We start from the raw sequence: 24,308 nt of genomic DNA on the forward strand, positions 1-24,308 counted from the left end.
GCTTAGGCGTAAATAACACCTCTGAATGGTGAACGCACATCTGCCGATGGAGTTCAAATTTGTCATCAACGATGAATTAATTCGACGTGCCGACCTCCAAATCAACTGGTTGGCACGTGGACTTAGTTCATCAAGGATTTCAACAGTTTGCCAATGTACCAAGAGATAATTATTATTAACGGAACTTTTAAACTGGTTCTTCTCGTTAGTACTTTAGATTATATCAGGCCATTTTCGATATAGCATCCAAAATGCAAAACTACAATCACTTGTTTTTGAAGGTTTTCGGGTTTCTTTTAATCGAAAGACATGTACGTTGGTATTTTGCGCCAAAATTTGAGTCGTTGCACTTTTAGTTTAGTTGCAATCGTTGACATAGGTGGAATCAAGAGGTTCGTCAAAAATGGACTTTTACATAATCCTAGCGTTAGTTTCAATATTAATTGATTATGCTTTCGCGGAACCCGCTATCGACTTCACCCAATTTTTCGGCTACAATTACGGCAATCCACAGCTGCGATCAAGCTACGACTACATAATTGTTGGAGCAGGTCCTGCTGGTTCAGTAGTGGCAAATCGCTTATCTGAAGACCCAGAGGTCACCGTGCTTCTACTGGAGGCTGGTAAAAGTGAGCTACCCTTGATCTCCAACCTGCCAATCGTGGCCGTTCCTCTGCAGGCCACGGAGTACAATTTCGGGTACGAGAGTGAAGCGCAAAAGTACGGCTGTCAAGGTTTGAGCGAAAAGAAGTGCAACTGGTCGCACAGGAAGGGCGTAGGGGGTTCTACAATCATCAACTCGATGATCTACACGCGGGGAGGTCGTCGAAACTACGACGACTGGGCCAGGGCTGGTAATCCGGGCTGGAGCTGGGCGGAGATGCTGCCGTATCACATCAAGGCAGAACGGGCGAACCTACGGGACTTTGGGAGCAACGGATTTCACGGAGCTTGAAACTATTGGCTTGGCCAGCACAGAGCAAGAGACTCAGACCGAGTAGTCCCAGGGTCGGCATTGCTACTAGGTGATTCAGGGGAGGTGACGGACAATCAGGAAAACCACGAATTTAAACTTTTTCACAGCACTTTATTGCGGGATCTTTGGGAAGTTGGAAGTGGTGTGTGGGTATGTCAGTGTGGGTCGTTCAGGGGCTATTGTTACCGCGCAAACTCAGCTGATGATCGCGCGCCGGCAACGTTCGGGCCGGCAGAGTGGCTTCCAGCCTCGACTCTGCGGCGACGGTCCCGTAAGGGGGGGGGGGGGTTGTTTGCTGGCTGCGGCGGCTTGTTCCTGGCTGCGTTTGTCCGGTCCTTCGGTTGCCGGATGCAGCTTCGTTCGCCGACCTTCGTAGGCGGCTCGATTCTACGGCTTCGTGCCGGTTCCGGGTTGATGGACGACCAGCGGGCGTTGCTGGCTCCGGCGGGCAGGCGTCTTCCCTCCTTGACTAATCGGCAAGCCCCGGAGTCCACCGATTTGGGCTCGCCGAGAGGCGTCCCTCCTTTACGTTGAAGGCCAGCGGCCTGAGGGTGGTCGTCCTTGATGGTTATGGCGCGGGGAGGCGCCAGACGACGGGTTGGGGTCCTTTTACGTTTAGACGTAGGCAGATGCGCAACGCGACTTACAAAGCCTAGGCCGACCAATCCGAGACGGAGCGGGTGCTCTCGGAACCTCCGGGTTCTCCGACGATGGCGAGGGCGATTGGCTACCCTCCGCTGGAGCACATCCGAACTGCTCGGACGCCTGATTAAAAGAGCCCGATTTTCCCCAAATCGCGCTCTCTTGTTGATTCCCGAGTCCATGATTTCCCACCAATTTCCGTTTGACGTAAGTGGGCGCCGCCATGCTACCCCACAGGAAATTGATGGGCATCAGCCTCGTGCACACTATAAGCTTCGCCCCTTCGCAACTGGCGTAGAGTGTAATGTGGTGAATATGGGAAATAAAGTGTTGTGGCGAAGCTTATATTCGTCAGGATTGGAACCAACGGTTACAAGCTAATGGTTCGTTGTCGGTTGAAGATTGTCCGTTTAGGTGAGGTTACTATTCCATTATTTAACATAACGTAACATAAGGTTTTTTTTCCACAGATCAAACATTGCTCCCGTTTTCGTTCGCGCTGCTCAACAGGCTGGTTATCGGTATCTGGATTACAACGCCGGTGAACTCATCGGCGTTTCGTACCTGCAGTCTAACACAGATCGAGGTGCTCGGTGTGGCATGCTGAAGATTATCCTAAATTAGGCAGTCAGCGATAAGCGTGTAGAGCTATGGATGTGTGAGTGAAAAGCGAGCGTGAATCGGGAGTTAGTCTAGTAGATGAAGCCGAAGAATAAAGATGGAGCTTTGCTCCTGTTTATATGATTAATAGTGTTTTAAATAAGATAATTATAAATAGGAAGATATCACGTTGGCGATCCTGCCATGTTGATAAATTTTGTTTTTTTTTTTTTAGTGAATAAAATGTGGACAAAAAAAAGGAAAAGGTGAATTGTTCAAAAAAAAAATAAATAACAAAAGTGCGTGTTCCGGCATTTTCGCGCAGCAGGACGGCATCGTAGCGACGATGGCAGCGGGCAGCCGATGCCGAGCTGGCATTGCCATAAGGAGGCAGCCGGGCTGTTGGCCGAGTTGCTGGAGTTCGGTGAGAATGTTCCAGTTATTTTATTTGTTGTTTTTGTTGGTGTGAAGAGAGCGGAGCAGAAATTTACTTGTGTGTGTATCAGGATCGCGTGCATGGCCTGCTGGGTTGGGATGTTCAGTAGGTTGGGTTAATTTCAAACGTGTGCGGCTCTGGCAAGAGGTCGGCTAAGGGTTGATGTGTCTACCTTTTCATCTTTCCCCACCCCACCCCCGCGAAGTGCTTTGAGTCCAAACTAAGCTTATCTTCTGCATTCGTCCCGTCATGCACAGATCGCAGTAATCGTTGGGCGGCCATCGACGCACACGAATCTAATCCGCGGAATGAATGTTGTTGTATGTGTGCGACACAGCAGTGCAATCGAGGAACAAGGATTTTGTTTACATGATGCACGATTAAAAGGTTCCGATTGAAGTTGTCAATAATACCATTACCCAAAATTGGGTGAGCGGAAGTGCGATGTTTATCTTATACACGTTGCCGAGTTTTTAATAGGATTTTTGGTGATGTTTAGTTGCTGTACTTATAAAAAAAATGCTTTACAGCCAAGAGTGACTTAAGGATAGATTCTTGCGAAGAATAGTTTAATAAAAACAGGTAAATTTTTATTTGTTATTATAGTAAAAAATTTACCAACGCATTCAAAGTTTGTTTACATTACAGCTGGAGTTTTGTTTGCATCAGGTCACTGTGACGAGAAGATCGTCATTTTTGGGTTAAATTATTTTTTTTCTTTCACTGGGCCTAGAAAACCTTATGAAAGGCAAATTACACAGTAGTTAAGTTAAACGTTTCATGTGATAAATGTAGAATTTTAAATGAGTTCATCGGCTCGATGTGTTCTTTACGATAATAACTTTAACAGTATGTTTTCACATAAACTGAGAAAAATTACATCAAAAACATAAACTATAACAACATGCGGTAAAATTTAACAAAAAAAAAAATGTTTCTTCCTATTGTATGCCTGCAATTTTTGATTTTTTTTTACAGTGAGCAGTTGATTTGTCTTGGTTCCGTAATAGACAGCTGTTCTTTTATTCTAGCTTTGTTTGGGTCCGGAATTGATAGCTTGTGCTGGTTGCGGCAGCTCTGCACAATCCTGTATTGAGATATAGATGTTGCCCTCTGTTATTCACTAATGCCTGGTGGAGAGATGGCCTATGAATATTTGCTGTAAGGCCTTAGGGAGTAGAGACATGAGACATGTAATTATTCACAGAGAGATGACTTGTGGATGATTACTTGGAAGCCTGGTGAAGAGGAGGCTTAAAGATGGCTTGTGATTATTTATTTTATTATATGTAAGAGAGAGTTATGAGGTTTTGTGTATAATCATTGGATTTAAAAATTCATACTATAATTTTAATAATTTAAAATGGCTGAAAGAATTTTGGAAAGCTTAGTTTCGTAAGGTCTGGTTTGAGTTCCCATAAGTCCCCAATGATAAAAAAAAATATAAAGTTTGGTAAAGTAATTTTTAAATTTATATAAAAAAGTAAATTTTCAGATATTCTCAATAGTTTTTGCTCAGATAATGTTAATCATAATCAATTTGCTAAGTTGAATAGTTCGGGAGATATTTTACGAATTTGCAGAACATGAAAAGAAAATGTTAAACAGAGCATTAACAATTGCTCGTTGAACCAAGATATGTACACATTTTCAAAATAAAATTAACTTTCATATTAATTAACTATTAAAGATTTGTTTGAGGAATTATAAAGAAATTACAGTTATAGCGTTGTAAAAAAAAGAAGATTAAATGCGCAGAGTTTTCAATGAAATTGATGGTTTGAAAGCATTGATAAAGAGATAAAATAACTGCCAATAACGGCCAATCGCCCTAAAAAGTTGAGTCGGGTTTAGCCCAAGGCCAGCTGCAGCAAAAGAGTTCCTGAAAGTTGAGTCAGGTTTAGCCCAAGGCCAACTGCTGCAAAAGAGTTCCTGAAAGTTGAGTCGGGTTTAGCCCAAGGCCAACTGCTGCAAAAGAGTTCCTGAAAGTTGAGTCGGGTTTAGCCCAAGGCCAACTGCAGCAAAAGAGTTCCTGAAAGTTGAGTCGGGTTTAGCCCAAGGCCAACTGCTGCAAAAGAGTTCCTGAAAGTTGAGTCGGGTTTAGCCCAAGGCCAACTGCTGCAAAAGATTGAGTCGGGTTTAGCCCAAGGCCAATCGCCCTAAAAAGTTGAGTCGGGTTTAGCCCAAGGCCAACTGCAGCAAAAGAGTTCCTGAAAGTTGAGTCGGGTTTAGCCCAAGGCCAACTGCTGCAAAAGATTGAGTCGGGTTTAGCCCAAGGCCAATCGCCCTAAAAAGTTGAGTCGGGTTTAGCCCAAGGCCAACTGCAGCAAAAGAGTTCCTGAAAGTTGAGTCGGGTTTAGCCCAAGGCCAACTGCAGCAAAAGAGTTCCTGAAAGTTGAGTCGGGTTTAGCCCAAGGCCAACTGCAGCAAAAGAGTTCCTGAAAGTTGAGTCGGGTTTAGCCCAAGGCCAACTGCTGCGAAAAGAGTTGTTGAGAAAATGAGTCGAATGTTGTTTAAAGAAAATTGCTGAAAAGTCATATAATCACGCTCCAATACAATAGTTCAATATTAATGGTTATAGTGCATTGTAAAAGACACGGAAGAAAGGATAGGGCACCATTGCCTGCAAAGAACTGATTTGATTTGATTTGATGTGATAACCAACAGGGCCACAAGGATGACCTATGTAGCGGTTGCCTACCATTGCCTGCAAAGAACTCACCAAAAAGAATAATGGAAGCTCACAACAAATATAGCGACACATTGGATTACACTATGGAAAAAAATCAACAATAATAAAAAAACGGTTCTACAACCAAATATATATTGTTCAAACAATGTTCTATTGAATTTAGATTTTAATCAGGGAGTAAGTAGTTAAGTAGTCAACGTATGTTCGACGAATAAGTTAATAAATAATAAACATGATCTATTACTACAGTTAAACATATATACGAAAATATAAGAAGAGAATGTACAAGACACGAAATTTAAGATAGCGGGCCACGAAAATTAAAATTGTTATCAATCAAATAGCATATAAATAACACTATACATACAGCATAATAACATGTTTTTCTTCAAATGGAAAAATACAAAACGTCAACCGCAGTATGAATTGTTAAATTATAACTATAGGGTAACCACCACGACATAGTGGAATGTGGCTCTTCATGAAAGTAAGTTTTGTTGAAGGTTAAGCGGTGATTCACTCTTCGGGAAAACGAGTTCTCATCACATAATGCTCCCTAACAAATTTCATGAATATATAACCCAATAGGAGTATTCCAGCGATAATAATTTATAAACAACGATTTCATTTCAGGATATCTAAAAGATTTGTAATAAAATTTGTTAAAGTACTTGATGGAAATAGCATAGAGTTCTTAATCAACTCAGCATACGTACTATCGAATAATGACATTTCAGCCTTGTGGAAACCCTGAACAATTTTCATTCAAATAGTTGTATTAAATTCAAGGTTGAGGACCGATATCTAGTAAATCAATTGCAAAAAAAAAAAACTATAAATAGCCAATAGAAGTAGGAAAATTAGATGAAAGAAGTTTTCTAATATTGCAGTTTAAATAATTTTTAAAGAAGGAAGTTCTTTGAAGTTTATATCTTAAAGATATGGCTCACGTCTGTCAATGATAACATCAATTTTAGTTAGGAGAGGAAGCCTCCGCCAGTTATAATGAGACGGTTATGTTACAAATAGGTTCATGGTTTCCTGTGCATGGTATACGTAATTTTTACTTTATATGTTTCGTTTCAGAACATGATATACCGCTGATTTTTTTTTTCCTTTTTTTTTCTTTTTTTTTCACTACTTTAGTTGACTCGGAGGAAAGCAGGATAGTTGGAGGATCAATGCTTACGCAAAGAAGGGAACTGGATCCGCATCATTGGCATCGTTGATATTGGCAGCCTATGCTGTTAGTCATCGCTCTACGGGACGGACACTTCGCCAGGCGTTGCCAAATTAAGACGAGAGGCGGCAGGAAGGATTTTAGTTTAATATTAACTTTATTGTTAGTGTACTTATTATAACTTTCAATTTGGCAAGGGGAGGATGTGGCATGCTGAAGATTATCCTAAATTAGGCAGTCAGCGATAAGCGTGTAGAGCTATGGATGTGTGAGTGAAAAGCGAGCGTGAATCGGGAGTTAGTCTAGTAGATGAAGCCGAAGAATAAAGATGGAGCTTTGCTCCTGTTTATATGATTAATAGTGTTTTAAATAAGATAATTATAAATAGGAAGATATCACACTCGGGTCACCAGCGGTATGGCTTACCTCGTTCCGGTTGTATCTCGCAAGAATCTCCACGTACTGACCAAGTCTTGGGTTACAAAAGTATTGATTGATCATGGTATGATTAGTAGTTCAATTTGCAAACAATTTGTTAACTTTTGATGTTTTGTAGATACCAAACAAACCAAAGGAGTGAAGTTCACGAGAAACAGGAAGGTATTCTCGGTGAAGGCCAATCGAGAGGTCATTCTGTCAGCGGGTGCTTTCGAAAGTGCCAAACTTCTCATGCTTTCCGGTGTGGGACCTGCCAACCACTTGACGAGCTTGGGAATACCGGTCATCATGAATCTCCCAGTGGGTGAGCTATTGTACGAACACCCAGCTGTGTTTGGTCCCGTATATCTTCTCCGAAAACCTATTGCAACTATGTTCAACTGGATGACAACCTCAATCTGAGAAATTATATTGAGTACCTAAATGGCCAAGGAGTTTTCACAACCAACACCGTCGAAAGTCTCTTGTACGTCAAAACTCCCGTAGCGGAAAGTTCCGATCCGGGAGTTCCAGACGTCGAAATCATGCAGACTTTTACCTCCATGGATTACGACTCCAGCCCGGCATCTACATCGGCATTCAGACTAACAAACGAAACCTACGACGGCTACTTCCGTCCAATTCGCAACATACGATCGTTCCAGTATGTCCCAATATTGCTCAAATCTAGAACTAAGGGAAAGCTGCGTTTGAAGTCACGCAATCCCTTCCATCATCCCCGGTTTGAGTATCAGTACTTTGAGGATGATCGCGATCTGGATGCTCTGGCGTATGGAATTGAGGAAGCGATTCGAGTGACCTCGCAGCCAGCATTTCGTGAGCTTGGCGTTGAGTTGTACTCGCGAAAGGTACCAGGCTGCGAGCAGCTCGAATTCAACACTCACGAGTATTGGCGATGCCACGTGCGCGTTCTGACTGCAACTGTTCATCATCAGGTTAGTTCAATCTGTAATAGATAGTCATTTATAATTCTCTACTGAAATTCTCCATAGATTGCTACCTGCAAAATGGGTCCTCCAACGGATCCGGAGGCTGTTGTGGATGCCCGGTTGTGAGTGTACGGTGTGGCGCGACTTCGTGTGGTAGATATTGGGATCGTGCCGGAACCTCCGGCGGCACATACAGCCGCGGTTGCTTACGGCATAGGAGAAAGAGCCGCAGACATGATCAAAGAAGATTACCAGATTGGGGTCACTGGCATACAAATTGACAAAATGGTATAAAAGTAATTTCATATTTTATGCAAATCGAATTATTATTTAATTTACTTACCGTAATCTGGGGCGAATCGGGACTACAGTCTGAATAGGGACAGCAGTTTTTAGAGCACTTAAAGCTTTTAAATTTGGAAATGGATATACACATTTTGTTGGTCTGAGTCTGTTCTAACCGAAACCAACCAGAAAAATCAAAATATTGTGCTCCAACATGGTTAAAATTGCTGTCCCAATTCGCCCCAAGTGTCCCGATTGACCCCAGCTTACGGTACCGTCAACAAGGGTGACATTTGGTCTAGGGGGGCTGGGCTGAAATTTGTATGACCCAATCTCACCACCAGACCCAATGTCACCCCTGATGACGGTACTTAACGTTCCAACTAGTATATTAATGTGTATGAAACTAAACAAAATTTAAAACTATCAAATTTTTTTAACCTTTCCATTGAATAAAATTTAAAGTTCAAAAGTAACATCTTGCATTTGCTTTTTTATAGTGTTCGAATCATTCTGATATGTAATAGTAGCCCAAAAGCGACGTCATCGTGCTAGCTTGTCGCACGTTGATTTTGACGGTTCGAAAAACCTTGTTTTAATGTTGAATAAACAATAACAAACATGTTGTGTTTGGGTGACCATTCTATGCATTGTCCCAAACTTTTGTTGAAGTATTTTGCAGGATTCCTGAGTTACAATCAAAAATGTACAGTAGATGTTCGGTAACTGGGCGTTGTTTAACTGGGCGCTCGATAACTGGGCCGTAGCCCAGTTAAAAAGCAAACAAACGTCAAAAAACCAAAACAAACCGAAATCACCGAGGGGTTAATGGATGAAAAAATCATGTTCAACATATAAAAAAACTTTTTTCAAACTTTTATGTAATTTCAAGTCACAATTAAAGTAATATGAATAGTAATCATTGTAAGTAAATTTGAGTAACTTTTATTTTGATATTTCATCAAAAAAATATTATGCATCGGTAGTCCCCTCGTCATTTTTCGTTCAGCCCAGTTAGCGAACAGCATTCGGTAACTGGGCTACGTTCTCAGCCCAGTTACCGAACAACTACTGTATAACACTAGTGGAGCAATTACATGTAACATAAAGTCCCCTGTCAAAGTTCCTTTGACCAGTTGTTGCGACAAGATAGCACGATAAGATCGAAAAAAATTTCTTATGAAAAATAAAAAAAACAATGTCTGGAGATTTTAGGGGATCTCTGTAAAGATCAAAAGGTGAAGCATACAAAGCAACACAAAATAGGGTTCTTGACTCAATTTGGCACCAAATCGACATGCGACAAGATAGCACGATCAGGACGATGTGACGTTGTCGTTTTCAAACGGGTTCCCTTTGTTACTTCCGCATCGTAAATTAGCCCTCCGAGCCCACTAATAAATTCGAACGATTACTGAATTCATGAATTTTGATCTGCACTTTACACATTCAACACACTACTAACCCAAAAAGCGTGATCAAAACAAAACCAAAAATGGGGCTCACCCATAGATAAGGAAACCGCTCGATTAACCCTTGGTCTAAACTACATTTGGACCATTTTCATCGGACGACCCAAAACTGGTTAGCCGGTGCCGGCTCTAGTGGTTTCGACTAATGCGTTCGTCGTCACGTAATCCTTTCGGAAGTTCTGCAAAAACAGTTCGTACAAGCCCGTTACGATGTTGATGGTGATATCGATAGGACCCGATCGGAGTCGGGTCATGTTCACGGCCAATGAATTTGGATAAGTTATATAAGCGGTGATTAGGTTGCCAAAATGGTTCAGTTTCGAAAACAATGTTCAAGAGGTCAGATATTCGGGTAGGTTTGCTGTTAATTTGTTGTGCAATTAGTGATGTCACGTGTCACGAAGGCAGTTGTTAGCGTCGTACTGGTGACCTTATGGAGCGTGACTGGCATTTCCGCGGAAGAAAGTGCACTGGGGAACTTGATCGATTTCAGTCGAGTGCTTGGGTTGTACTACGGTGATCCGGAACCGGAACTACTTGAAGCGTACGATTACATTGTGGTGGGTGCTGGACCTGCCGGAAGTGTAGTGGCAAACAGGTTGACCGAAGATCCGGAAGTGACTGTGTTGTTGCTGGAAATTGGAAAGGCAGAAATTCCACTGATTCAGCAGGTTCCAGGACTGTTTGTAACGCAAGCCCTTACGGATTACAACTTTGGATATCTGACGGAACGGCAGCGGAAAGCATGTTTGGGACTAGTGGATCAACGGTGCGCTTGGCATCAAGGTCGAGGTTTGGGAGGGTCGACGATAATTAACGATATGCTGTACACGCGGGGGAATAGGAGAGAATTTGATTACTGGAATGTTACCGGGAATCCCGGATGGAGCTACGAAGAAGTGCTTCCGTATTTTTTAAAATCTGAAGATGCCAAAATCAAGGACTTTGGAAGTAACGGGTATCATAACAAAGGAGGATTCCTGCCTGTTGAGGATGCTACATACAGATCTCCGTTAGTTAAGGCACTGATCAAGAGTGCGGAAAAGGTCGGTCTTCCCTATGTAGATTACAATGCCTATGAGCAGACCGGATCCTCATACGCACAATTCACTTTAAGAAAGGGAAGAAGGATGTCTGCAGGAGCAGCCTTTCTGCAACCAATTAGTGAACGCAAGAATCTTCACATTCTTACTAGAGCGTGGGTGTCCAAAGTACTGTTTGAGGGAAATTCTGCAGAAGGAGTTACTTATATGAGAAACAAGAAGACTTATCATACAAAGGCCAAACGAGAAGTAATTCTCTCAGGCGGTACCTTTGGAAGTGCCAAACTGCTTATGCTATCCGGAGTAGGACCTCAAGATCACCTTGGAGAGTTAGGCATCAAGGTCGTCAGAAATCTACCAGTAGGTGAAACATTATATGATCACCCTGCAGTTCTTGGACCCGTTTTTACAGCATCAAATCTCAATGATGGCAATGAAAATTCAAATGCTTTTTTCTCACTGCCAAATTTAATGCAGTACCTTCAAGGTCAAGGGCCTATGTCATCAGCCTTGGCGGAGGGATTCGCATTCTTTCGTAGCCCATTTGCACTATACCCCGACCCAAATTGGCCTGACGTAGAGTTGTTGCAGTTATTCATCAACCCTGGCGACGATGCAACTCCAGCAGCTATGAAGTACTTCCGAATTAACAACGAAACTATGGAGAAGTACTTCAAACCCCTCTACAACAAACGTGCCTTCATGTTTCTTTCCGTGCTGCTGCACTCGACAACGAAGGGATCGCTACGACTAAAATCAACCAATCCGTTCGACCATCCAGAATTCAGGTACCAGTACTTTGACGACGATCGCGACCTAGAAGCGCTAGTCTACGCGATGAAAACAGCCGTCAAGATCACCAGCCAGAAACCGTTCCGTGACCTGGGAGTTAAGCTATACCAAAACAAACTTCCTGGCTGCAAACACCTGACCTTCAACAGCCATGAATACTGGCGATGCCACGCCATGACGCTCACCTACGTCGGTTATCACTTTGTGAGTTCCTTCGAAACGCTCCAGCAACTTCCAATTAAAACGCATTTAATTTCTACCAAACAGGTCGGCACCTGTAAGATGGGACCCCGATCTGACCGGACGGCTGTCGTGGATCACCGGCTGCGGGTTCACGGGCTGCGAAAGCTACGCGTTGCGGACGTCGGAATCATCCCGGAAGCTCCGTCCGGACATACTCAGGCGTACGCGTACATGATCGGTGAAAAGGCCGCCGATATGATCAAGCAGGACAACTATGGGCAGCGATGGCGGTGACGATCGTAAAATTTCAGTGGCTGTGTTAATGTAAGTGAAATTACAGCTTTAGTAAAAATAAATTAAACTTAATTAAAATACTCCAAATTAACGGATTTCCCGCCACTTGATGACCGGCGACTTAAGTCGTCAATCAAACCCAAACGTGTGCACTAGTTTAAATCGGCAAAAAATATCACGTTTTCGAAGGTTGCTGCCAACGACGCAAACTTGACCAGCGAACCACAGTCTCAGGGTCATTTGCGGGAGACAAAAAAAATATTCGAGTATCGAGGAGTGCACACTTGAGTGGGTTCAACTTGGAAGAAATGGTAAGTGTATAAACGTGATTGGGGTTTAAACATTAGAATCGATTTAATTGCATCATCTACATTACGCTATATATCTATAAAGAAATTATGACGGTTACGAGAAATTGTTATAAGAAGAAAAAGTTTATTTTTAACAAGCTAACTTCCTTTGAGCTCAAGACAAAACAAATAGCTGATAACTGATGCAGCTGCAACATCTAGTTCACGGCAATTCATGGATCTTACGCTCTAGGCACGTTCCCAATTCACTCATGAGTTCCTATTTAACCAGCAGCAGGACAAGTGTAACAGTTTAGTTTGCAATTATTCCCGGGATTGACAAGAATAATGAAGAATTGTTTTATCTGATACGTATTATTGTGCTGTGCCGTGTTCACTTTTGCGACCAGTTTAGGCGTAGACATTCTGGTGAATCAATTAACAAAGTTGGATCCTTACGGAAACTACACGCTGGGAGATTCAGTAGATTTTAGTAAAATTCTCGGACTAGATTACGGTGATCGGAACCCGATACTTCGCGATGCGATCGATTTTATAGTGGTGGGAGCAGGACCAGCAGGGTGTGTCGTCGCGAATCGATTGACGGAGAATCCGAATGTCAACGTGCTGTTGCTGGAGTTGGGTAGAGCTGAGATCCCGATTGCACAGGATATGGGTAATTCCTTCCCAAGTGACCACGCGTCCAACATCGACCTTCACCAAATCTGCTCATATTTGGCATGGGGGTTGTTTTTGCCCCAAAAACAAAGAATCCCAAGTTTGGTGACATTTGGTCCACCCCCGCGCCCGTGGCACCCCCCTCTTTTTCAGTGATTTTTGAAAAACCTCATTTTTGAAATGCATTTTTCTAAGAGAAAAGTTTACAAAAAGTCAACTTTTGGGTATGCAAATTTGAAGATTTTTTGACGTAGAATCGAATGGCGTACTCAAAATTTAAGTACTGTGTTGCCAGATATGAAAATTTTGCGATTTAAGTTTTAAAATGCATTTTTAACCCTTTGTACGAGCACTTACGGAAAAACTGACAATTGCAATCGATTGCTGAGAGTTTTTTACATTAAATTCAATCAAAACCTCAGGGCAAATTGGATATTTCTTGAGATATCACATTTTTAAGTTGGAAAGCCCTGTATTGCATAGCAAATGTTTTACTTAACCATCAATTTACAACAGTACATTGCGTTAGAGCATAGTAGGCCTTGAAATCTGAAGATTTTTTAAAATTTCGTAGCGGAAGTAAGTGAATGTGAAATTAAATGAAATTGAATTCATGTCTGTATGTATGTATGTATTGTATGTATGTATTTGAACCCCTGTCTTGGCAAGACTTGGCGTGGTTCACGGATAAATGAAAATGACAAAAGATTTAATTTTGAGCGCATCAACCGGAATTGCCAAGTATTATGGCCTCAGAAGCTATCCTGTAAATATGAGGTCATTTGGTTAAGGTTTTAAACCTAAATTAGTGAGTCAAATTTTGACCTGAAGAATTTTTGGAGATTTTTTGGCAAAATTTAAAAACATGCCCAAAAAATTAACCTGTATCTTTCAGGGATCAATTCCTAGCGCTTTGCGATGTTCTATACAAAGTTATTCACCGGAAAATCTTTAAGAAACTTTGATAGCGTTTTGGGAAACTTTGTCGAAGAAGATGTAAGAAGTGAAAATTCCTCATACTAAATAGATTGAAGTTACAAAAAAAGGACCCGCTAAACCTTAACCAATTGAGGTCATATTTACAGGTAGGCTACATACCTGAATTCAATTTCATTTAATTTCACATTCATTTACTTCCGCTACGAAATTTTAAAAAATCTTCAAATTTCAAGGCCTACTTTGCTCTAACGCAATGTACTGTTGTAAATTGATGGTTAAGTAAAACATTTGCTATGCAATACAGGGCTTTCCAACTTAAAAATGTGATATCTCAAGAAATATCCAATTTACCCTGAGGTTTTGATTGAATTTAATGTAAAAAACTCTCAGCAATCGATTGCAATTGTCAGTTTTCCCGTAAGTGCTCGTACAAAGAGTTAAAAATGCATTTTAAAACTTAAGTCGCAAAATTATCATATCTGGCAACACTGTACTTAAATTTTGAGTACGCCATTCGATTCTACGTAAAAAAATCTTCAAATTTGCATACCCAAAAGTTGACTTTTTGTAAACTTTTCTCTTAGAAAAATGCATTTCAAAAATGAGGTTTTTCAAAAATCACTGAAAAAGAGGGGGGTGCCACGGGCGCGGGGGTGGACCAAATGTCACCAAACTTGGAATTCTTTGTTTTTGGGGCAAAAACAACCCCCATGCCAAATATGAGCAGATTTGGTGAAGGTCGATGTTGGACGCGTGGTCACTTGGGAAGGAATGACCCATATACCTGCGGCGTTTTTATACCAACCATCGACGGATTACAACTTTGGTTACTTGACGGAACCCCAGAGGGTAGCCTGTTTAGGGTTGATAGAGAAGCGATGTGCGTGGCACCATGGACGGGGCTTGGGTGAAACAACGATCATAAACAACATGATTTATACGAGGGGAAATTTTCGGGACTACGACATGTGGAATGCTTCAGGGAATCCTGGCTGGAGCTATGCCGATGTGCTGCCGTACTTCTTAAAGTCGGAAAATGCAAATCTTAAAGAGTTTCAGAGTAATGGATTCCATCGAAAGGGTGGATATTTGTCGGTAGAAGACGCAGATTTCCTAACCTCAATCGCTCCAGCATTCGTAGAAAGTGCCAAACAAGCTGGCTTTAAGGTGAAATTGGAGCACATCCTAAATATGGCCGAAAAGGCTGCCGTCACTTGCCCTTAAATTCCTTTAATGATTTGTTGCGCAACCTTAGCCTTTACCATCGAAAAAATCACACTTCCAGAAAATTAGCTCTTGCATCAATATTTAACAACCTACCTTTCTCAAAAGTGAACTCCATACTTTCATCTCCATTGGCTATCTAAATTAATGCACATTCTTCCATAATTTTGCTTAAAACTCGAATAAACTCCGAAATAATCGGCTGCACAATTTTTTCTCCAGAGGGGTCTTCTTTTTCTTCCTGTGTCTTCCAAATTTTGCCGCTTCTTCTTCACAAACTTGGTCACTACATTATTTCCATAAATTTCTAATGTTCCCTTGGTCGGACAGGCTTCAAACGATTTCACTCAACTTAATTTGTTCAAATCTTCCGGAACACAACTTTTGAACCGACGAAATCAAAAATTTTCGATCACAATCTGCCGATTTTCACTGAACCCGAGCAACCGATTGAAAAAAGTGTTCTTTTCGCCGCCTCTGTACGTACACACCAAACTTTCTTAGTATGTGTAAATCCATCATTTCTAAATGAACATTTCAAAAACGTACTGAAACACAGCCTCTTTCACCGAAATAAATCAGAACAAGCCCTATCCAAACATTTATCAAAGAAGATGTAGAAAGTGTTGCCAGTCAAATGTACGATATAAAACAAAACGAATTTAATATTAGTAAAAATATACTTGTTGTTTTCGTATTTAATGAAAAAGGAACTTATCAACTAACTTTGCAAGAAAACACAATTTTGGTTAGCAAAAGGAGCATCTGAAACGAAAAAAAAAATCCGACAGTTATATTTTAGCCACACTCTAACTAGCATCACTGGCACTGCCACCGCTGTCTTGTCATGCGGCTGAGGTTAGAAAACAAAAACAAAACATTCGTTAGCAAAACAAACCAGCTGCAGGGGAATTAAAACCTGCGACCGTGTCCGCTTTGGTATTTTCAAGCAGAGCAAGTCCCCGAAAAGTGTTCCGTCGTCAAGCGGCCAAGTGGCGTAGTCTTTTGTGGATATTCCGTGCGAATCCCGACAAAGGACCCGAAGAACTCCAACCAAGCTGACCCTACCATCGTCGGACGATGACAATTTGGAGATGATCGCCCGACTCTACGAAACAGTCGAAAGACTCGCCTGTTGGGATGCACTTCCGGCGCCCTCTCCGAATTTTGAATTGCTGGACCACTGTCGGAGCGAACTCCCTTTGGAGTCCAAACGATGTGAACGCGTTGGTTCCGGCGCTGCTGTTGAAGTTCAGCCAACTCAGCCATTGGGCATGGATTTTACAATCTGGATTGGAACTGCTTTGTGGCCTGAGTCGAACTGGTCCACATGGGTCCGGTGGTGCAACAGGCTGTTACGGAACATTTTCGGTTGATTTTCAAGAGATTGCGAAAGAGGTTCGAGATTAATGCAAACTTTTATAATTTCAGGCTGAAAAAGGTCAGTTCTTTGTGGACAAAATCATGGCGACACGGGACCACCTTTGGGCCGTACTTTTGGTTAGCAACAGCCGGAGCGTTTAATCGGTTTGCCAGTGAAGTGCTCTTGGGAAGTACGACCGTTTTTGCGGAATTTTTGGCGGATCCTGTCGAACGAAAGTTTCGTCGGTTCAAGTCGCTTCCGGCACCGTGAATCCGGTTTACCTTTCGGTGTGAGCCCAGAAATGTGGCTGCTGAAACAGAGCGATCGCAAAGAGCTAACCCCGCTTAGGATCGTCGACGAGTTTGAGCGGTTCTGCTTTTTGGACGATTGATGTGGACATTTTCGGGCGACGGTCGAGTACATGGAGAAAATCAGGGTGATTAAACACAACACCGGCCGATTCTTCGTGCAGACTTGCACGTCTGTAAAATCCCGGCCTTCCGACGAGAACAAGTCGAGGAAAATACACAATAAAATATAATTGCAACTGCCAAATAAAAACTTTATTAAATTTTAACAATGCGCCTCCCGGGGCTGGCCTCAGATGATTTTTCTAGAGTGCGGGCCGAATTATATCGCTCAGCGAAAGTTGTGCCCGCAGACCGTGAGCTAGGTAGTCGTAGGTACCGTCAACTGGGGCGAATCGGGACACATGAGGCGAATTGGGGCAGAAGTTTTAACCATGTTGGAGCACAATATTTTGATTCAACAGATTAAGTCCACCAAAATGTGTAGATCCACTTCAAAATGTGAAACCTTGAAGTGCTCTAAACACTACTGTCCCTATTCAGACTGTAGTCCCGATTTGCCACAGATGACGGTACCTCTCCTTAAGAATAGAACATGATTCCATTTTAAAGTTAGGATTTTTGATTGCAGGTTATTATTTTTTTTGATACAATTTTGCAACGCAATGTGAATTATCTTTTTTTTTTAAATCAATGTTTACATTTTCCATCTAACAAAACAAAAATATTGTGTTTGATAAACATTCCGTAAGCACACAAACACTAACACGGTGTGTGTTGGTATTTGTGATAGTCTTACCAACACAAGTATACTGATAATGATTAATGATTTCAATGATTATGAAGAAGAAGAAAAATAAGAAGAAGCCCAAATCGGATTTGAAGGCATTTCACCTTAAATACATCGATTACAATTCCAAAGACCAACTGGGTGTTTCATACTTTCAGCATAACACAAAGAATTCAGTGCGCGTGACTTCTGCCAGAGCCTTTTTAAAACCTATTGCAGAACGTAAAAACTTGCACATCTTGACCAGAGCATGTGTACAAAGATTTTGTTCGATGAGAGTACTAAAACAGCGATCGGAGTGGAATACACCAGAAACAAGCAAAGATTCACAGCCAGGGCGACACGGGAAGTGATACTCTCAGCGGGGGCATTCGGTAGTGCAAAGTTGCTCATGTTGTCCGGAGTAGGTCCCAAGTTGGACCTGGAGAATCTCGCCATAAAGGTGATTCGTGAATTACCCATTGGAGAGACACTCTATGAACACCCTGATGTGATTGGTCCGGTGTTCATTGTAAGAAATCCAAAAGACAACATTGTTAATATCCACGACTTTGATTCAATTCCGGCACTTTTGAAATATTTTCTGCTGAAAGATGGACCGTTATCATCTCCTTTGACCGAAGCTGTGGCCTACGTAAAATCACCGTATTCACCGAAAGAAGATCCTGAATGGCCCGACGTTGAGATCATTCAAATTGGCATACAACTGGGAGATGATGCTTCACCAGGAGCGCAAAACTACTTCCGAGTCAATGATAGTATTCTCAATTCATTCTTCAAACCACTCTTCAACACAAGAGCATTAATGTTTCTGCCTCTATTGATGCACAGTAGGACGAAGGGATCCCTTAAGCTGAAATCGACAAACCCCTTACAACCACCCACTTTTCAAGTATCAGTACTTTGAAGACGATCGCGACGCCAAAGCCCTAGCCTACGGAATACAGGTCGCGATCAACATAACCCGCCAGAAACCCTTCGTTGACATGGGAGTAGAGCTGTACGCCGTCAAACTGCCAGGCTGTGAGTCGTTTCAGTTCGAGACATTCGAGTACTGGGAGTGCCACGTGAGAGTTCTTACGCTCAACTTTTACCACTACGTACGTGCACCGTAAATTACGCGATCATTAAGCAATAACGGCTTATCATCTTTGGCAGGTTGGCACGTGCAAAATGGGCCCCCACACGGACGCATCGACCGTGGTAGATGCTCGCCTGAGGGTTCATGGTATGCAGAAAATTCGAGTGGTAGATATTGGTATCATTCCCGAGGCGCCGACGTCACACACGGCTGCCGTGGCGTAAATGATCGGCGAGAAAGGGGTCGACATGATCAAGCAGGACAACGGGCTGGGTTGATTTGTTTGGAAGTGTTGGGCACTCTTCTTAGAAACATTAATAAATTTAAAATAAGGCCTTTTTAATGAGCTCTTTAGTGTTTTAAAAATCAACACACCATTCTAACACCAGTACTCTAGGCTTCTAGTTCAACGTAATCATTAAAACAACATTTCAATTAACTACGAAGGCTCGACCAGCACGCAGCTTAACCATTTAAATAACCACGTTTCAAACTGAACTAGATTCAGTTGGGCAAGAACAATCATGGTACGCGTACTAACAATCGTGCTCATTCTGACCGGATTATTATTGAGTGATTCAAATAAACGTGAAAAAAGAAGTGTTGTTAAGTTACTAACCCAACTGGGTCCCTATCGCAACCAGACATTGGGGAATTTCGTTGACTTCTCGTCGGTACTCGGACTGTACTATGGTGATCCGAACCCAAAAGTGCGCAGGTCTTACGACTTTATCGTTGTTGGGGCAGGTCCTGCTGGCTGCGCCGTGGCCAACAGGTTATCGGAGGATCCCACGGTGAACGTGCTGCTGTTGGAACTGGGCAAAGCTGAAATGGCAGCGACTTCGGGCGTCCCGGTGACTTTTTTGTGGCAGACTTCTGCTGACTACAACTTTGGTTATGTCACTGAACGCCAGACTGGGGCTTGTTTGGGTCTGATCAATGAACAGTGCGCGTGGCATCATGGACGAGGATTGGGCGGTTCAACTATAATTAACAACATGATTTATACGAGGGGCAACTTTCGGGACTACGACATGTGGAACGCTTCCGGTAATCCGGGATGGAGCTATAGAGAGGTGCTGCCGTATTTCATACGAGCTGAAGATGCCAACTTGAGAGACTTTCAGAATAATGGTTACCATGGCACAGGTGGATATTTGTCTGTTGAAGATGCGCCATATAGGACGCTGCTAGCTTCGGCGTTTGTGAAAAGTGCTCAACGAATTGGAATTCCATACATCGACTACAACAGCCGGGATCAGCTGGGTGTTTCTTACATACAATTCAACACAAAACGTGGACTGCGATGGTCGGCAGCAAGGGGTCTGCTGAACCCGATAGCAAACAGAAAGAATCTTCACATTTTGACGAATGCCTGGGTAACAAAAGTTCTTATTGATGAGAAAACAAACACTGCTTAGGCGTCATCCATAAAGTACGTCACGCTCTAGGGGGGGAGGGGGGGTTGTCGCAAGTGTGACAAAGTATGACAAGGGGGAGAGGGGGGGTACATGAGACTGTGACGTCACGCTAGACTATTTATTTAATATTGAACTTTTTTTTAAAATATAGCTTTAAAAATTTAATGTTTGATAACTTTTACTCACAAATCAAACACGATTCAAGGCATTATGAAACAGAGTTTTTGATGATAGATTTAATATGCTTCAAAAAACTGTAATGGTGATTTTTATCACTACAACATTGAACAAAATTTAAAAAATCCAAACGCAACCTGTAAAAATTAAAAACATTCTCGAATGAATTCCGAATTTCAAAATCATCCTTTTTATAAATCATGCCACACAGTAAAAAAATGGGTAAATTTCGAAGCTGTGATTTCTGAAGGTTGAATTTTACAGATTTATTGTTGTAAATTTACCTCAATTTAGACTCAAAAAGTGTCATTACACCAGAAAAGTGGTAAAATTACTCATTTTCAGAGGTAAAATTACACATTTTTTCTGACATAAAAGATACCCTTCTCAGATGTAATATTACCATGATTTTTTACTGTGTAAAATTGTACAAAAACAAGATAGTGCGGAGGGGGTCCGACAAAACGTGACGTACTTTCTGAGGGGGGGTCAGAGCCAGCGTGACAAAGTGTGACATAGGGGGGAGGGGGGGTTAATTTTGGCCGATTTTAGCGTGACATACTTTATGGATGACGCCTTATGGAGTAGAATACTCCAGAAATAAGCAGACATTCACGGTCAAAGCCAAACGAGAGGTGATACTATCTGCCGGGGCATTTGGAAGTGCCAAACTGTTGATGTTATCAGGGATTGGTCCCCGCAACCATCTTAAAGAGCTTGGCATCAAGAGGATCAAATCGTTGCCAGTTGGAGAAACTCTTTACGAGCATCCAGGAGCGATAGGTCCCGTATTTTTGGTCACAAAACCAATTGACAATAACATCAACTTCGAGCGTATGATTACGATTCCAAACATCATTAATTATGCCTTTGGAAGAGGGCCATTCACATCTGGAAATACTGAAACTGTTGCGTATGTGAAGACACCGTACTCTCCGTACGCTGATCCGAACTGGCCAGATGTTGAAATAATCCAGGTTGCACTGCAGGCAGGAGACGATCCATCTCCAGGAACTGAAAACTATTTTCATATGAAAAGCTCCATCATGAATCAATACTTCAAACCGCTGTTCAACACACGAGCCTTTATGTACCTTCCACTGTTGATGCACTCTAGAACGAAGGGATCAATGAAGCTGAAGTCTACCAACCCGTACGATCATCCTATCTTCAACTACAAATACTTTGAAGACGAACGTGACCTCAAAGCCCTCGCGTACGGCATTCAGGTAGCCATCAACATAACCGGCCAGAAACCGTTCATCGACTTGGGGGTCGAGCAGTACACGGTTCCACTTCCAGGCTGTGAAAACATTGAGTTCAATACGTTCGAGTACTGGCAGTGCTACGTGCGGGTAGTGACCACGACCTTCTACCACTACGTAAGGATTGATGTAGGTTAACCTTACAGTCGTTGACCGCATCGTATCGTTTCAGATTGGAACGTGCAAGATGGGACCCGCTTCGGATCCTACCACGGTAGTTGATGCCCGGCTACGGGTTCACGGAATGAAGAACCTGCGTGTCGTTGACGTCGGGATAATTCCAACGCCCCCCTCCGCCCATTTGGCCGCATTGGCGTACATGATAGGCGAGAAGGGCGCTGATATGATCAAGCAGGACAACGGTTTGGTTCATGGGTTTTTGGGTTAAGTTTGTAATAAATTACAGGTATCACTCCCAAGCCTGTTGTTTATTAGTGTACAGACACTTGTTTTTAGCCGGACTAACCGGCCGGCGCAATTAGCTGTAAAGGCTTGGCGATTACCATACTCACCACACACCAGACTTGTTTAGATCCTTGAACCTTCAATCAACTAGCCATTTTCTAGCGATGCAATTGAATTCGGGCCGTTCTAGTTCGTGGTCAACGGTCGGCTTGACCTCCGCTTCAATGCGTTTATTAGCAGTTATACTGATTTTAACCGCACTTGTACTTGGTGAAGTTCGCGATAAACGATCTGTTGTGAAACTTTTGACGCAATTGGGTCCTAACGGAAATCAAACCCTCGGTAATTTCGTTGACTTCACTCCACTGCTAGGATTAAACTATGGAGATCCGAATCCGCGTGTGCGTAGATCGTACGACTTCATCGTAGTTGGAGCAGGTCCCGCTGGCTGTGCGGTGGCCAATCGGCTATCGGAAGACCATAGAATTAATGTGCTTCTGCTGGAATTGGGTAAAGCTGAGATGACCATTGCCCAGGATATTCCGGGGTCGTTTATTTTTCAAACATCAACCGATTATAACTTCGGATATCTTAGTGAAAAGCAAAAGGGAGCTTGTCTTGGGTTGATTAACGAACAATGTGCGTGGCATCATGGACGAGGCTTAGGAGGTTCAACGATCATCAACAACATGCTGTACACGAGAGGAAATTGGAGAGACTTCGATCTGTGGAATGCATCCGGCAATCCGGGTTGGAGCTACAAAGAAGTGTTACCGTACTTCATCCGAGCTGAAGATGCCAACTTGCGAGACTTTCAGCACAATGGATACCATGGTAAAAGAGGCTACTTGTCAGTCGAAGACTCGCCGTACAGAACCCTACTAGCTCCTGCTTTCGTGAAAAGTGCTCAACGAACCGGACTTCCATACATCGATTACAACAGCCGGGATCAGTTGGGTGTATCATACTTTCAGTTCACGACGCGACGTGGTTTGCGATGGTCGGCAGCACGAGGATTGCTAAACCCAATTAAACGTCGCAATAATCTTCACGTGCTCGCGGGAGCTTGGGCTACAAAAGTTCTTATAGACGAGAGTTCAAACAAAGCTTATGGGGTTGAATATACCAGAAATAAGCGAACATTTACGGCTTTAGCGAAACGTGAAGTCATTTTATCAGCTGGAGCATTTGGAAGTGCTAAACTACTCATGCTATCTGGCATTGGACCTAGAAAACACTTGAAGGAGTTAGGCATCAAGAGGATCAAGTCTTTGCCGGTTGGTGAAACTCTATACGAACATCCGGGTGCAATTGGACCCGTTTTTACTGTTTCGAAGCCAATCGATAAAAACATCAACTTTGAACGTCTTATCACTGTACCTAACGTGATCAGCTACGTCTTTGGTAAAGGACCGTTCACGTCGGCGTTCTGTGAAGCAGTGGCGTACGTGAAGACACCGTATTCACCATACTCTGATCCGGATTGGCCAGATGTTGAGTTGATACTAGTCGCGCTCCAAATAGGAGATGATCCTACACCGGGGGGACAGAACTTTTTCCGGGTGAAGAGTTCTATCCTTAACAACTATTTCCGACCTCTTTACAATACCCGGGCCTTCATGTATCTTCCCATGCTGATGCACACAAGGACGAAGGGATCCATGAAGTTGAAGTCCACCAATCCGTACGACCACCCAGATTTCAAGTACCAATACTTTGAAGACGAACGCGACTTGAAGGCCATCGCACATGGAATACTAACTGCCATCAACATCACCGCCCAAAAGCCCTTCCGCGACTTGGGGGTCAAACTGTACACGGTTCCGCTGCCGGGCTGTGAAAGTTTCAAGTTCAACTCCTTCGATTACTGGCAGTGCTACGTGAGGGTGCTCACGACGACCTACTACCACTATGTGAGTTTTAACTGAAAGTTTAAAGTTTACTTGAGCGTAACCTCCATGAAACTCGTTACAGATCGCAACTACCAAGATGGGGCCAGCGTCCGATCCGACTGCCGTGGTTGATGCTCGTTTGCGTGTTCACGGTGTGAAGAAATTACGCGTTGCCGATGTCGGAATCGTCCCGACAGCTCCCTCGGGTCACATCTCAGCTATTGCGTACATGATCGGTGAAAAAGCTGCCGATATGATCAAGCGTGATAATTATTTGGATTAGATTTGAATTATACTTGCCATAACTTTGAGCGTATAGATTACTTTTGAAATAAAAATGGCAAAAAATTACGACCTAAATAATCACAGCCAATACTAAGTTATATAAAAAAAATCGCATTAGAGCTTCAACCATGCGAAGAACATGATCGTAAACACCCGCGCAACACAATATAAAGAACATTAATCATCGATCGTCAAACAGTAACAGCTCGATTAAATTTATTAGCTGAC

At 42.7% G+C, this 24,308-nt stretch overlaps 5 protein-coding genes and 1 pseudogene across 5 annotated transcripts in view; all 6 read left to right on the forward strand.

Moving 5' to 3' along the window:
• Positions 1-403: 403 nt before the first annotated feature.
• On the forward strand, positions 404-8,187 carry LOC6051211 (annotated as a pseudogene).
• A 1,849-nt stretch (positions 8,188-10,036) lies between these two features.
• On the forward strand, positions 10,037-11,962 carry LOC6051210 (glucose dehydrogenase [FAD, quinone]). Its single transcript, XM_001867651.2, has 2 exons — positions 10,037-11,689; positions 11,753-11,962. The coding sequence occupies exons 1-2, from the start codon at positions 10,037-10,039 to the stop codon at positions 11,960-11,962; spliced, it is 1,863 nt and encodes a 620-aa protein (XP_001867686.2).
• A 650-nt stretch (positions 11,963-12,612) lies between these two features.
• LOC6051204 overlaps positions 12,613-24,308 on the forward strand; it is a 29,536-nt gene continuing 17,840 nt past the window's right edge. Inside the window, exon 1 of the mRNA XM_038257410.1 lies at positions 12,613-12,895. The gene's annotated coding sequence lies outside the window, so the exon portion shown is untranslated. The remainder of the gene's footprint in view (positions 12,896-24,308) is intronic.
• Positions 18,252-18,859, forward strand: LOC6051208 (glucose dehydrogenase [FAD, quinone]). Its single transcript, XM_038257398.1, has 2 exons — positions 18,252-18,654; positions 18,713-18,859. Exons 1-2 carry the CDS (start codon positions 18,541-18,543, stop codon positions 18,857-18,859), a joined length of 261 nt encoding a protein of 86 aa, XP_038113326.1. The 5' UTR covers positions 18,252-18,540.
• LOC6051207 (oxygen-dependent choline dehydrogenase) lies at positions 19,160-21,896 on the forward strand. Its single transcript, XM_038255932.1, has 3 exons — positions 19,160-20,046; positions 20,805-21,615; positions 21,671-21,896. Exons 1-3 carry the CDS (start codon positions 19,160-19,162, stop codon positions 21,884-21,886), a joined length of 1,914 nt encoding a protein of 637 aa, XP_038111860.1. The 3' UTR covers positions 21,887-21,896.
• Positions 22,064-24,290, forward strand: LOC6051206 (glucose dehydrogenase [FAD, quinone]). The gene is made up of 2 exons (XM_001867647.2): positions 22,064-23,816; positions 23,878-24,290. Exons 1-2 carry the CDS (start codon positions 22,068-22,070, stop codon positions 24,076-24,078), a joined length of 1,950 nt encoding a protein of 649 aa, XP_001867682.2. The 5' UTR covers positions 22,064-22,067; the 3' UTR covers positions 24,079-24,290.

Source organism: Culex quinquefasciatus, chromosome 2, assembly GCF_015732765.1.
Source record: "Culex quinquefasciatus strain JHB chromosome 2, VPISU_Cqui_1.0_pri_paternal, whole genome shotgun sequence".
In the NCBI taxonomy this organism is placed as follows: domain Eukaryota; kingdom Metazoa; phylum Arthropoda; class Insecta; order Diptera; family Culicidae; genus Culex; species Culex quinquefasciatus.

Coding starts and splice junctions, on each gene's coding strand:
- LOC6051210 (XM_001867651.2), top strand. CDS start 10,037: ATGTCACGTGTCACGAAGGCAGTTGTTAGCGTCGTACTGGTGACCTTA. Junction 11,690..11,752: donor CCTACGTCGGTTATCACTTT/GTGAGTTCCTTC, acceptor TCTACCAAACAG/GTCGGCACCTGTAAGATGGG.
- LOC6051207 (XM_038255932.1), top strand. CDS start 19,160: ATGGTACGCGTACTAACAATCGTGCTCATTCTGACCGGATTATTATTG. Junction 20,047..20,804: donor CTTATTGATGAGAAAACAAA/CACTGCTTAGGC, acceptor TACTTTATGGAT/GACGCCTTATGGAGTAGAAT. Junction 21,616..21,670: donor CCACGACCTTCTACCACTAC/GTAAGGATTGAT, acceptor GTATCGTTTCAG/ATTGGAACGTGCAAGATGGG.
- LOC6051206 (XM_001867647.2), top strand. CDS start 22,068: ATGCAATTGAATTCGGGCCGTTCTAGTTCGTGGTCAACGGTCGGCTTG. Junction 23,817..23,877: donor CGACGACCTACTACCACTAT/GTGAGTTTTAAC, acceptor AACTCGTTACAG/ATCGCAACTACCAAGATGGG.
- LOC6051208 (XM_038257398.1), top strand. CDS start 18,541: ATGGGAGTAGAGCTGTACGCCGTCAAACTGCCAGGCTGTGAGTCGTTT. Junction 18,655..18,712: donor CGCTCAACTTTTACCACTAC/GTACGTGCACCG, acceptor CATCTTTGGCAG/GTTGGCACGTGCAAAATGGG.